We start from the raw sequence: 13,136 nt of genomic DNA on the forward strand, positions 1-13,136 counted from the left end.
CAGTGAATGCTTCAACTGGCTGTGTCAGCAGCTAGTTTAATCCTCTGGGCTACTAAAGAGATATACAAAAATGAAAGACCCACAACCCTCCCTCGGGGCAAATGATCCACCCCTCTTCTCACTTCACGCCCAAGGACCAGCCAAGAGCATGGCTTTAGAAAGGGCCTTCATACCGGCCTATATGGTTGGGAGGAGAAAAAAGGAAGCCGCACCAAGAAGCCAAGCCTACACTGAGACAATGAAGGGCCAGCTAGGTGAATGTTGTGTCCAGCTTTCACATGTACATCAAATAGAAGACTGTAATCCCATCACGTGTCATTTATTAAATAACAATTCAATTGCACATTGTAGGCAAACTGGTTACAGCGATATGAAAATAGAGAATTCTGAAAATAATCTGGCAACTTAAATATATATCTAATAACACAGAGCCTTCTGTAAGGGACAAAGAAAAGGAAAACACTGACTTTCAAATTGATTTATTTCCACTTAAAAATACAATTTATAATACGACATCTGTTTTCAAAACTGTCTCAATATTAAAAATAGAAACAGGACCTGCCGTCTTCAGGTTGAAAATTAAATCTTTATCTGCGGTCACTTAAATATCACAGGTGATCACATTAACATAAAATCAGCATATGAAAAGTCACGGGAACACAACATTTACATCAAAAATATTTGCACTTTTCTTGTTCTTTCTAGCTGGTCTCTTTCTCTAGGACCAGACCTTAATCCACTTATTAGCAGACAGATGTTAATAACACATTCGATTTACAAAGAGTTCTAACCTCTTCAATTCCTAAGGCGGTTTTCCTCTGTAAAACTGATTGCTGAAAAACGAACTAACGGAGGCCAAACTCAAGTGCAATGAGGAGAGGAAACCGAGGCAGGGAAACAATGCCAAGTTTGACCAGCACTGCACTGAATCCAGGTCAGAGGGGAGCTCTGAGGGTTCAACTGGCAACTCCAAACTGGTTCACAAATAAGCGGAAAGCAAATATTATCACAAGAGTCACTTACGCCAGAAGACAGGTTTACAACTTGTATTTTGAGGCAAAAGAAAAAAACATTTTTTTCTTCACAAAAAGACAAACACCTACAAAGTAAATTTGCTTTGGAAAATAGGTTGTGCAATAAAATAATATATCTCAATTATTAAATATATATGCCTCTGTAAATAACTTGCATCAAAAAATTGAACATTCTATGAACATCTGAAATAAATATTTTAAAATAGTAATCTATAAAGAGACAGCTGATATTCACCCAGGTGGTCAGATGCCAACAGTCAACAAAAGGAAAAACTGATGAAAGCGGTGAAGACGTGGCTTCTGGAATCCCCATGACACAGTGACGGTGCACAACCCACTGTCAACCATAAGTGGTTTCCTGTACAGCACGAGCCAGTGACACGCAGTCTCTCTAGGTCTTGGGTAATCTGGACCCAACAGAACCAAGAGCCTGAGATTTAAAATGTTTACCATAATCTCTCTCTTTTGTGCAAGTTAAAAATAAATCCCTTGGGCCAAGTGCTCTGTGGTCCCGAGCTTACTTAGCACCCGTGCTGGTAACCTTGGTTTAATACAAGAGTGGGCAAGGGGAGAGCTGTACCGAAAACACTTAACTGTCTACTGTGGGGAAAAAATTACTTCAGGAAAAATGGGAATTTGTGAAAATTATTTATACTCATCTACTATCTCCAAAACTGTGACCTGCCTGGGTCTCCTGCTCCATTAAGATAAGACTAAAGTAAGGTGTTTGTGTGTGTGTGTGTGTGTGTGATTCCTCAAGCAGAATGAGTCACACCTTCAATCTGAGTATACTTCAAACTCAGAATAATGCAATTCCTTCCTAGATAAATGTAAGTAATATTCCTTAATATGTTCAGTTATTCAGATACTCTCATTATCAGTTACGTTCCACTGAAAACAATTTCTTTTTCTTTTCTTTTGGTACACAAACTACGAAGACTTTTAATTCAAAGTCCTTAAAAATATTTAAATAAAAAAAGTTAATGTGCAATAAAATTAAATGCACCCAGTGTCCCCTAAATTTATCCTTTAAATTACACAGAACCTAAGAACCACTGGGCTGTGACATACAAGGTGCGGTGTGCACTTACTGTCAGTAAGTTTGATATTAGCAGACCTTGACTTTTTCCATTCAATATTCAACCTGGGGCTGAGGATGTGGCTCAGGTATAGCGCACTTCCAAAGCCTACACCAGCCCTCCGTGGTCCATTTCTAGCACCACAAAATAAAATTCAATTCAACCTGTAGGCATGTGCAGACATTCTTTATTATTTAAACACAGTAAGGCAGCTGCTTTGATCTTTGCACACAAAGTCCTGTCGCAGCAATACTGTGCTGACTCTGTCACTGTACACAGTGCAATTAGAAGGGAATGGGGCTGCATCCACGAATCCTTCTTCTGCATGGTTAAGGCTAAGAACCTGCTCAGCCACCTCAATACACAGAAGAGCTCTTCTTGCTGCTTCTTCCTGCAGCAATGAGGTTTTAGAAATGGATTGGGATGGATTTAAATTGTTCCCCATGTGAAAGGCTGTCCAGGTCAGAGAGGACCATTCAATGTGAAGTCTATCTTCCATGATGATAAAGTCTGATGTGCCCTTTACATTATATTTCAAGTTCAGCATTCTAAAATAACAAGAGCTAACAGCAAATGTACAATATGCCAAAAAAAAATACTAACTAAAGATGCAGGGTTCTGGCCAGCTAATACATAAAGGAAAGTACGTAGACAACTGGGCTCTGAGGAAGAAAGTAACTCGGAGAAATGCTTTCATCCTAAAAGGGCATGAAGGATTATCCAATATGGGTTATTTTATATTACTTACTGATACCGGTCTATTGATACATTAGAGCTACCCCTGCATCTAATCAAGAGATGCTTAAAGAGATTAAAACTTGTATTATGTATATCGCTTAGGCACACACACTCAAGATATTCACAATAGGCAACTGGAAGGCATGAAATATTTAAATTTAGTTAAGTCACCTTTTATGTTACTCCCTAAGGGAAATAAATTGTGCCTAACAACCTTTAAATAGTATAATGGGCTAGCTACGAGAACCAATGTTAGCATTTCCATAATGCCAAAGTCTTGCAAAGGGGTCACTAGATTTTTCATAAATTGTCTTACTCATGAAATCTACAAATATTTCTACAACCCCAACAGCTGTGACATCGAAGATAGTTTCTAAAATAACCTAGTAATCTTAAAAATAAAGACTTTGAGATGGCACACAAGAAGTTCACAGGGGTGAGAGGTGGGTAAAGGCCAATGTTCAAACAAGCCACGGAGCTCTATCATCTGCCCAGTACACGGGATGGAAAAAGTAAACCACTGAGAGATGTATGACACAACATGGTGTAAGAGGGAGGTCCCCTGGCCACGGCAAGAGTAGAGCAGCGACAGCTGACAAGTTGCTATTGCAGTAGACAGAGAACAGCAGGCCCAACATGCTCACAGGCTGAAAGGGACAATGTAGTTTTCTAAGATCCATTCTAGACCTGATAAATCACAAATGCTTAGAATTTCAGTTACTTCATGAACTAATTCCAACTGAATGCACCAGAACTGGTGATTCAGGAATACAAAGTTGGCAAACCAGTGGGAAAAGAAAAGAAAAGGAAAGGAAAGGAAAGGAAAGGAAAGGAAAGGAAAGGAAAGGAAAGGAAAGGAAAGGAAAGGAAAGGAAAAGAAAGGAAGAGGAAAAACAAAATGTCCAGAGAATTAAGCAGAATAATTCCAGGATTAGTTTTCCACTTGATCATAAAGACTTTTTCCATTATTTTTACTGTCCAGGGTGCGGGTCTCTACTAACAAGGATCTACCCAGAATAGATGGCACAGGACAGATGAGCCAGCCAGACCCATAACAAACACAATAGCAGATGACACTAGTGCCCATCACAGTAGAATGATTGACAAGGAACATGCGCTTCTATTTGAAGAGAGGGTACCTGCTTTTTACCTTTCCCTACCTCAGATTTTAGACCCCGATCAAAGCATTGTAGAATGAGCTGACCTCCAATTCAATTAACCCAGACAGACACTCAGACCAGGGCGGGATGACAGTCACCAGAACTGCTGAATTCACTCCATTCCCAAGGAGCTGGTTGGGCTGTTGGATTGCTCGAACAGCTGCAGTGTCCAGGAATCTGAATTGATCTCCCTTAGCTCCTGCCCACTTGTCTCTTCCTGTCCTCAGGACAACTAGAAGGCCACTCAACTGTCTGCAGTGTAAATAGGGAACATCTCCTATGTGCAGACAGAGCAAGTGGTCAAATATACTCGGGAGTTGCTGTAGTTACCCTTCCATCAATTCTCCCAAGGAAATTAGGCTTTCCCTCCCAAGGCTCTGAAATACAATCCTTACATTTACAAAACACCGATCAGAACACTGCCTCTGCAGGTAGCTACAGAAACTGCAATCAGACATACTGGAAACCCAGCCTATTACCCGTGGCCTCAAAAAGATGATTAGATAACGTTGTCTCTTAGGCACTTGCTCTTCACAAAACATCTTAAATCACAACAGATTTTAAAAGATGATTCTTACAAACATCCTAAGAAATTGGTGCCGGTACAGTATCTTGAACATGACAGAAAATAGATAAAGTTCTGTGGTATTAATTCTATTGCAGTACTTATAAAGCCACTGATAGATGGTCCACAGTGCTGACAGAGAGAATTTGAGCAATATAAACAAAAGAAAACCACAAAATAAAATAGCACAAGTAGATTTGTTTGATAGTATAAAAGTAGTCATTTAAAAAATGATTTATTGTCTACTTAATGTGTATGTATGTATGTTTCTATGTGAATGCATGCCATGTGTGTTTGGGTGCCTACAGAGGCCAGAGCGAGTGTCAGCTCTTCTGGAGTTACAGACAGTTAAGGACTGCCTGCCATGGGTGCTGGGAAACAAACTCTGGTCCTATGGAAAAGCAGAAAGTGCCCTTAACTGCCGGGACACCCTCCAGTCTCTAAAACAGTCATTTTTAGCTTAATTTTTTTCATTTAATATCAGAATGGGAATTTACAGACCATGAGCTTTGATAGTTTCTCACAAAATATGGGTATTCTTTTTGTTTGGTTGGTTTGAGTTTTGAATAAACAGACCAGGCTGGCCTCGAACTCAGAGATTTGCCTGCCCCTGCCTCCCAAATGCTAGAATTAACAATGTGTGCCACCACACCCCATCACATTAATAGTATGAATAGATTGTTTTTAAAATATCGTTATCAAAGCTCTTCTAAAGAATTTATAAACTTTTCTTCATATATATATATATAATTATTAAACATATTTCTATAGCTCATGACAATTTATTTCCCTACTATCTGTAGCTAATTGTGTGATTCATATTAGTGAGATATAATGATTTCTGCCTCCGTGTTATCAATGTTGAATAAGAAATGGCACCTTACGTAACAGGCCACCAGTGCCTGCTGAGCATGGGGAACTGCAGTCGGGGACAGCAGGAGCAACTCCATAATCTGGGCCACTGTCAGTGCTAAATGCATAAATAAATAAACTGAAAGGTCATGAATGCTCACGTTCATCTCACTGTAGACAAGAGACCACAGACTCAGCGGATACTAGAGGTATTGTAATCCATGTGCAAGGCCATAGTTATCAAACTCACTCCTCCGTGTACAGCTTCCCCAGTATACAGAAAGCTACCAAATGCACCAGCTCTGGAGGCTGCAGGCAGTGAGTGCTACCTTGCCTCTCCCACTGGAAAACCCAAGTCCTGGAAAAGGTAAGTTATTTGCTTTATGTTGTTAACTATTAACCAACAGAGAAAGACTCAGAACTACAAACCTGGGGCGCTGACGAGGGAAGGTGGAGCCATCTACCCTCTAGAGAAGTTACTGGTCTTGGAAATAATAGAAACAAGACAAAAGCCCAGGTCCATGGACTCTAACTGGTTTTTGTCACTGGGTGGAGTCTGGCCCTCAGCTGTAACACCCACTATTGATAGGCCGTTGATTGGGAGGAGAGCGAGGGGTTGAAGAAACTATATTCTAATGGGAAGAGTTTGGATTAATGCTAAGCATTGTTGAAAGTGTCTAACACAGAGACTCACAGTTACACAATTCAAAGAGAAATTAAAGCCATCTGTGCCTTTTCTGTTTCTCGAAATGAGCGTGTTCTTTCTAATTCACAAAGGGTGATTGACAGGTGTGGGGACCCCAGAAGGGCATCTGCTCAGGCTCTGATCCGGGTTCCTACTCAGAGAACCAAGATGCAGCCATGGCCCTGGGTCAGCAGCATCATGACTGTAAACAATCACTGACATGTCACATATCACTCACAGCAACAGGAGCTTCTCCTTCCTGTAAGAAACACAATGGAAGTCTGTAGTTCAGGCTTCAGCACTAAGCTTAGGGAGATCTAAAATACAGCTTTTTATTCCCTTAGATACATGAGAAATGTGTCTATGTGATTGAATGCTATTATTGGATCTGATATGAGTACATTCAAATACAGGATAGTTTCTGAAAAATGCCACCACCTTCAACCAATGAGAGGACTGGAAATCCTGAAACTTACAACTGTGACATCTTGCTGAGATACAAGTCCCTTCTGCCTAGGAATACTTCACCCACCTCAGGCCCCTCATTTCTCTCTTCCAGAATCTTCAGAAACCCACTGTCATACTATTATAGATGTGATATTTATTTACTCTCAGAGATTTAAACAGCAGTAAAATATCTCTGAAGTTTAAAGGACAAGCCAATCTAAAAATGGCTCAGCTGATAAAGCCATTTGCTATTTGAACAATATTAATTTTTACATTAAAAAAATAAATAATCTAACTAGGCTTTATTGTACCTGCCAGTCTTTTAAAAGACTTCACCCCCTCAATTGAAATCTACAGTGAAGGCAGAGTATAAGAATTTCTGTATAGTATTAAATGTCATTCCAGAGGGGAAAGTATGTAGACCAAACAGTACGCCACTCCGATGACAGGAAGTGGCTGACAGCAGGCTTTCTGTTTCTTATTTGATGGATCATGGGTCCACCTTGACACAGAGAGTGATCTCCATAGCAAGAGTCAATGTTAACCGGGGGGGAAGATCCATCCTGTGTGTTCCGGATCAGTCCGTGGAAGGTTTCTTCCAGAGATGAAGAGCTGCTTGAATTCTGAAGTGTAGCCTGGACTCCAGGGAGTAATCCTTATAGTTATTTCTGAAGACAAGGATAAAATTGTACAGTCAGAACTTACCCTCTCTAGGGGGGTGCCGCCCCCTTCCTCTGCCTCCCTCTGACCCCTTACATCTGACTCTAACATGTTCTACTGGAGCAGAGTAAAGAGCAGCGTCTTTCTGTGGGGCAAAGTGAACAGTGAGTCTGCATTCTTGCTTTCCTGAGGCTTCCCCAGTGATGATTTAAGAGGTTATACCGTTGAGTAAATCATTCTAATTGCCAGACCACAACTATAGCATGGTCAAGAAGGCATGGCACATTGGCTAAATACTGCTACATGGCTCAACTTCCATATTTAAAGAGGAAAACATTAAGGCAGGGTCATATAACACAATGATCATGAACAATCCACTATTCAACAGAATAAAAATACCTTGAAACCCACACGGTTACCCCACAACAAAGACACCAGGATTTCCCCGTGACCCCAAAACCACTTACTCCAGTTCTCATGTAAGTTTTCAGTGATTTTGTCACTAATGACTCAATTAGACCAGTGTCAGAAGGGGTCAAGAAGGCAAGGTGGGTGGTACACTGTGAGAGGCGAGGAATGGAACACAGTGGGAGAGAACACGCCTGGCACACAGAGCCTCTGGGGTCAATCCCCAGAACCATGAGAAAGAACATGGACTTAAATCGTTCATGTTGACTTCTCCTCACTAAAATTGCTAGGAACTGGCAAAGCAGACAAGACAGCTTCGACTTAGGTCTCCTGGATTCATATATGCTTCGGCAGACAGACAGCTGATGCTGCCTCTGAAGTACTGTTGCTTTCTATTCCCCTGCCTTTTTTTTTTTTTACACTTTCTTGATAACATTGATGAGTGTGATAGATCCTGAAATTCACAGATTAAAATAGACCTGTTACTAAGATTTATCAAAGAATCAGTGAATATTCTCTCAGGGTCTGGCCAGACCCTGGGCATTTTGAAAAGCCCACGCTGAAGGGAGCAGCATCACCTGATGCCGCAGCTGCGCTGAGTAGCGCTGTGTTCCAACAGGGAAGGTCTGAAGCAGCAGTGCCCCGCCCCCGCACTGTCAGTCATCCGAGTGCCCCACACTGTCATCCGAGGATACACAGACAGACGCCACAGCTGCAACACTGCAGTGTTCTCATGCCTAACACCTCACCTTCCAAAGTGGCTTCTTCCTGCATTGTCCATTTCTCTTGTAAGAAAGAAGTACTTGGTGGCACCACCTCTCTAAGGCGTCTTCCTCCATATTGCCAGTCTGTTCACAGCTAACGTCCCTAGCATCTTATGGTAGCTGAGCCCACCTCCCTGTCATGGTCACCCATGACCTCTATAGTTCTGGTCTTATGCTGTTTGGCAGCTGGCACCCATTCTAAGGAATGTTTGCCTTCTCATATCTGAACTTTCTTAGCTGACGACCACTTGTATGAATTTAGAGGGTCCGTGTTGATTTTGTCATTGTTATCACTGGGTGTATGTCCTGTTGTATGGGTGTAGGCAATGCCACAGAGCCTGTGAGGAGGTCAGAGAACAACTCGATGAAGCTCATTCTTTTCCTTCTAGAAAAGAACTCTGGTCTTCAGGTTTACGGGCTCGTTCTTGACTCTCTGAGCCACGTGCTGCACCTCACTGTTCTGAAACAACTTTAATTAAACATTGACATCTGTAGAAGTTAAACAGCAACGGACCATCCTCTTAACTCTAAGATCTTAAGTGTCCAACTCTTACAACTTAATGTCTAGACTGGAATGCTCCAGGGGCTATATGGGGCCTCCAGCTCCAGCTCTGACGCTTTCCCTAATGACCTCAGGAACAATGGCTTTGACTATGACACTCAGTGCTGGGGACTTTGGCTCCTGTCCATGTGGCCCTGAAAACGGCTGCATATCTTGTGGCCAGCCAGCTCACCCTCTCCATGTGGATCCTGAGCAGCCACCACAAAGTACTGCAGCCCTGAGCGCTGTGTCTCTTTCCTCCCAAAACCCTGCTGCTCTGAGGGTTCCCGTAGCTAGTATAAACCACCACTGTCCACCCACTAACCACACTGCCTAACCCAGGGGCTCCACAGCCACATCCTGTGCAGGATGACCTGGTGACCCACCTTTCCAAAACTAGCCTACTTACACAGGTGTCAACTACACTGTCTCCTCCTCCAAAGACTCTCAACTCAGTTAACATCCAGGCACCCCAGATCAACACCGTACATCTCGAGTCTCTGATCTCTCTTCAGCTAGCCCTGCAGGGCATTCCCCGCTGAGCTCACAGCAGCCCTCCATGGCCTTCACTGACCTGGCATATATATAACAGGCACTCAGTGAACAGGAAGAAGTAACAGTGACTACTAAGCTATTTATGACCCAGAACTTTTTGCTTTGGTTTTTTTGTTTTGTTTTGTTTTCAACACAAGATCTCACTGTCTGTTTGTATTTGTTTTTGACTCAAGGTCTCACTTTGTAGCCCAGGCTAGCTTCACGTTTGTGGCAATGTTCCTACTGCCTGGGATTAGAGTAGGGATTACACTTGTGTGTGAGCTACTACACTCAACTGACCTGTATGGCATTCTTCAAACAGACTACAGGTTTTGTCTTGCTGAAAAAGTGCCATGATCACAAGTCTGAGTCACTATCTAGCAGAAATGACAAAAGACACTTAGACCTGCCATAGAAGCGAAAAATGAATGCAGGGAAAGATCACATGATTGGAAGCTCTTCAGGAAATGTCAGATATGACTTATATGACAGTATTTGTTGGTCAGAAAACTATGACCCAAAGAGCAGCTCTGAACACGCCCATTCTCCCCTTCCCTTCCACATTACAGGTACATACAGTGGATTAAGTGCATACAATAGATGGACAGTTTATGGCTCTAAAGCCAGTGCCCACTCTGAGGCCCAGATACCTACTGCTTGGTCGTTTGCAGAGAAGTGTGCTGACTCCTGATACAGAAGACAATATGCTGAAGCTGGTCAGTTAGCTAGGTGCACACAATCACATCTGCAGGTAGCCACAGAGCAGTGGACTAAGGCAGGAAATAGCACAACTCCAGCAAAAGCCCACAGCCTAAATTAGCAAAAGCAACCGTGCTGAACCTGCATTGGCTCACTGGCCTTAAGGAATCAGTCACTGCTGCTGTTGCAATAGCACTGATGTCTCCCACTTCAAGGCCACAGGGCAAGTTACCTTCAGGACTCACCTTGCAGTTTCTAGGACCTTGATGGCCTTGTCAATTTCCCCTTGGCTTTTATACAAAAATGCCAACTCAAACAGCGTAAATGGCACCAGATAGTGGTCGTACTTCAATAGTTTTTCACTAAAAGAGCAAATGAAAATCAATTAAGTCTTAAAAGAACACAAAAGGCATCACCTCAGACGCACATCACTCTTCATTTCCCAGACAACATCGAGACTGCCATCGGAGGAAGGATGCTGCCTCACAGATACGAGGCCTCACAACATATGGAAGGAAGTGCACAACACTAATCTTCTGTTCCTTAGGTAAGGCCAGCACTGGCACCACACACACAACCTCTCAGGGCAACCGATACACACAGACCTTCAATAAGATGAACCCAGAGTTGACAAGATCATCTTCAGGAGCATGTGATTCTAAATGTAGGAGTAAGGAACTTGCACTGGTTTATGTGTTTAATTAAGCATCAATTCCCTTCATACTTGGTCTTAGAATTCTTCAAAATGTCAGTGACTGGGTGGCTAGTAGTCTTGTTTCAGCATCATTATGAAAACTAGAAGCCCAGGAAAAAGGTTGAGTTAACAACAGTGTTTTAAATCTAGAGCGAACTGTTTCTGTAGTTCAAACTATAATGGATTTTTTCACTTTTGGTGGCAGATACATGCATACAAATATACTCATTATCAAAAATACAAAATGTGGGCTGAAGAGATGGCTCAGCAGTTAGGAGCACTGCCTGCTCTTCCAGAGCTCCTGAGTTCAATTTCCAGAAACCACATGGTGGCTCACAACCATCTGTAATGGGATCTGACGCCCCTCTTCTGGTGTGTCTGAAGAGAGCTACAGTGTACTTGAATACATAAAATAAATAAGTCTTTTTTTAAAAGTACAAAATGCAATGTGATACTCTACAGTTTCCATTCTGAATGGCTACTCTGTTTGCTGACTTGTCTAATTCTGTGTCAGATTAATTTCAGTTTATCAGGCTATAACCAAAACTAGTCTCAAAGAAGTAAGAGGAGACAGTTGTGTGGAAGGAGACATGGTTATGCAGAGACCTAAGACTTGTGTCTTGGTGGCCATGAAGAAGATGAAGCCCTAAACCCACAGACAGCAGGTGGCTGGACCTTCAGCTTGGAAAAGAGGATGCATCTTTTGGAGAGAGTATGGACCAGAAGAAACTCTCTTGCTGGCAAGGGACAAGACAGATGACCTTTTGCCTATACTTCTGGCATGAAGAAAAAACAAAAAGCATATCTCTTTGGAAATTAACCATCAAGAGGCCAGTCCTCACGGAAACTTGCATTTCAAATGTCCCTTGCTCTAGAGTTCCAAGAACTGTGCTGAACAATGATATTAACACAAAAGTGGCTTGCGCAGAAGCCGAGGTGGGTGGTGTAGGAGGTCTCCTCTTCAACTTAACCCCACCTAAGGTGACTGCACAATTCAAACATTGTAAACCACACCAGTCAATGATTCCCTGTGAAATTCAGCAAGTGGCCGGCCCTTGAACATTAGGAAAATGCCAATAAACTAGAGCTGCGAATACACCAAATTACCTTATTGGGGAACAAGATTCCGTGTCCTACATTCTCATAAATACTGTCATGAGGGAGGAGTCCAAGTGGCTGTTAATGGGAAGGCACGTGACCTGGGAAAGAAGGCATCAGGTGGCACACTGAATGGCCTCTATCTTTTTGGCTTGCAGTCTTTTCAAAAATATTGAACAAAATATTTAAAACCCAGGAGACCTGACATTAGATGCAGTTTTCAGGTTCTTTATGAAAAGAAGTAGGGAGCCCTGCTCCTGGGCCCACACTGTGCAGAGTGAGTAGTCACAGCCATTAGAACACAGTGGTCACCAGTTTACTGACAGGCAGTCACCCTTGCTCCAACTCTCTGAAAAGTATCAGGACAGTACTGTCATTGCTGTAAAACAAAGATCACCATACACAGAAGAAATGTCCTGTGGGAAAAAACAAGGAGCAGTATTTTCACCTCTCTTCCCTGCCAAATCACCATCTCTCTCTCACACACACACACACACACACACACACACACACCCCACAGGAAGTGATAGAGACCAAGTGAGTTTGAGAGCCTCAGTAGTTTACAGCCAACGCTTAGCGACTGTCAGCCTGGCTCTAAGTTTACATTTAGCAGTCATCTTTAAGCAGTGAGTGGAAATAACGTAAAGCCATATTCCAAACAAACCGCAGATCTGTTCATGAGGTTAAAGGCTCGGGGCACCCCTTTGTCCCACAGATTCCCCTGAAGCCACCACCTGTCCTCGGGCTGCCTCTTACCTTTCCACAACGTGGTTGAAACACAGCTCAGCTTGCAAGGGCCGCTCCAAGTTCTTGAGGCAGCATCCTTTCAGTAATTTCACCAAGCATTCATCATCCACAGAGTAGTCAGTAAAGTCTTAAAACAAGAAGCATAGACGGAAGGGGGAAAGCTCATTGTTTGCATGGTGTCTGCGATGGATGCTAGAGCCCCATCTTTACGAGGCAGACACTCTGGGCTGCCCTGCACCTCCAGTCCAAAAATGCTTTCAAAAAACTCCGAACTGAGAGGAAAACTAACTGATGTTGGGCTTTAAGGGGACCATTCACAAACACGTTTGTTAACTCACGACACACTGCAAACCCTTGCTGAGAAGAGCATTGAACTCTCTCAATCACCAGCATTTCTTACGCTGTGTTCACAGGCAGAGTTTTCAGGTGGT

General features: G+C 42.7%; 1 protein-coding gene across 5 annotated transcripts in view; it reads right to left on the reverse strand.

The window, feature by feature from the left end:
• Positions 1 to 303: 303 nt before the first annotated feature.
• Positions 304 to 13,136, reverse strand: part of Ttc39b (tetratricopeptide repeat domain 39B) — a 104,010-nt gene continuing 91,177 nt past the window's right edge. For 4 of the 5 annotated variants that reach the window (XM_006538241.4, XM_006538239.3, XM_030253766.1 and 1 more), the window contains 3 exons: positions 12,715 to 12,832; positions 10,412 to 10,528; positions 304 to 7,228 (listed from right to left, as the gene is read on the reverse strand). In XM_006538241.4, the coding sequence (XP_006538304.1) occupies positions 7,138 to 7,228; positions 10,412 to 10,528; positions 12,715 to 12,832 (326 nt within the window). In that variant the 3' untranslated portion in view covers positions 304 to 7,137. The remainder of the gene's footprint in view (positions 7,229 to 10,411; positions 10,529 to 12,714; positions 12,833 to 13,136) is intronic. The other variant, NM_027238.2, reaches the window with a different exon arrangement.

Source organism: Mus musculus, chromosome 4 (assembly GCF_000001635.26).
Source record: "Mus musculus strain C57BL/6J chromosome 4, GRCm38.p6 C57BL/6J".
NCBI lineage: Eukaryota > Metazoa > Chordata > Mammalia > Rodentia > Muridae > Mus > Mus musculus.